General features: G+C 38.8%; 1 protein-coding gene across 2 annotated transcripts in view; it reads left to right on the top strand.

The window, feature by feature from the left end:
* The window catches only part of LOC104750509 (midasin-like), a 33,524-nt gene that overhangs the window by 28,000 nt on the left and 4,895 nt on the right, over positions 1-629 (top strand). For both annotated transcript variants that reach the window (XM_010472307.2, XM_019238163.1), the window contains exon 69: positions 40-258. In XM_010472307.2, the coding sequence (XP_010470609.1) occupies positions 40-258 (219 nt within the window). The remainder of the gene's footprint in view (positions 1-39; positions 259-629) is intronic.

The raw sequence follows: 629 nt of genomic DNA, 5'->3' as shown, positions 1-629 counted from the left end.
TTTTCTTTTGCAGGAGTCTTAATATGTCTTTGTCATCAGGCTTCACTGGATAGGCTTCTACTTGATTGCAACGGTTATATCGTCACACCAAGTAGCTGTCTTAATCAGTTTGTCACACAGCATATGGTGCAGCTGCTACGCCAGAACTTTGATCAACTTACAGACCTTGAGAATCAAATTTCGACTTTCTGTGAAGACAATGAAAAAAGCTATGCTAGAGAAGTACTTCTCAGACAATTTTCCCCTGTGTTTAAAGAGGTATTCCTGTCTTTATCTAAGCTTTGTGGATTCTGTTTACCTTTTTTCAGATGCAAGCCTAGCAAATAGATTGTGTTTAGGGTCCTTAGAGTCTGATTTAAGAAATGTACTTAATGCAGGGGAAATTGCTGGCTGGAAATCTGAACTGTTTGCTTAACGTGGGAGACCTACCAACTGTAATGGAACCGAAGGAACAATTTTTCCTTGAAGAAAATCTTTCAAGTATATTTGCAAATGTCAAGGATGTGATTGGAAAGCTTTGCACGTATAAAGACGGAAGTGTTTCACAGGAAGCGGAAGGGAATATTACTACATGGGATGATCTGGTTAAGAAGGCAGAAAATGACCTGAACCTTGATAACCTATGTAAA

Source organism: Camelina sativa, chromosome 16, assembly GCF_000633955.1.
Source record: "Camelina sativa cultivar DH55 chromosome 16, Cs, whole genome shotgun sequence".
NCBI classification, from domain to species: Eukaryota; Viridiplantae; Streptophyta; class Magnoliopsida; order Brassicales; family Brassicaceae; genus Camelina; species Camelina sativa.
The sequence above is the reverse complement of the archived record's forward strand: the minus strand, read 5'-3'. Positions and strand labels throughout refer to the sequence as shown.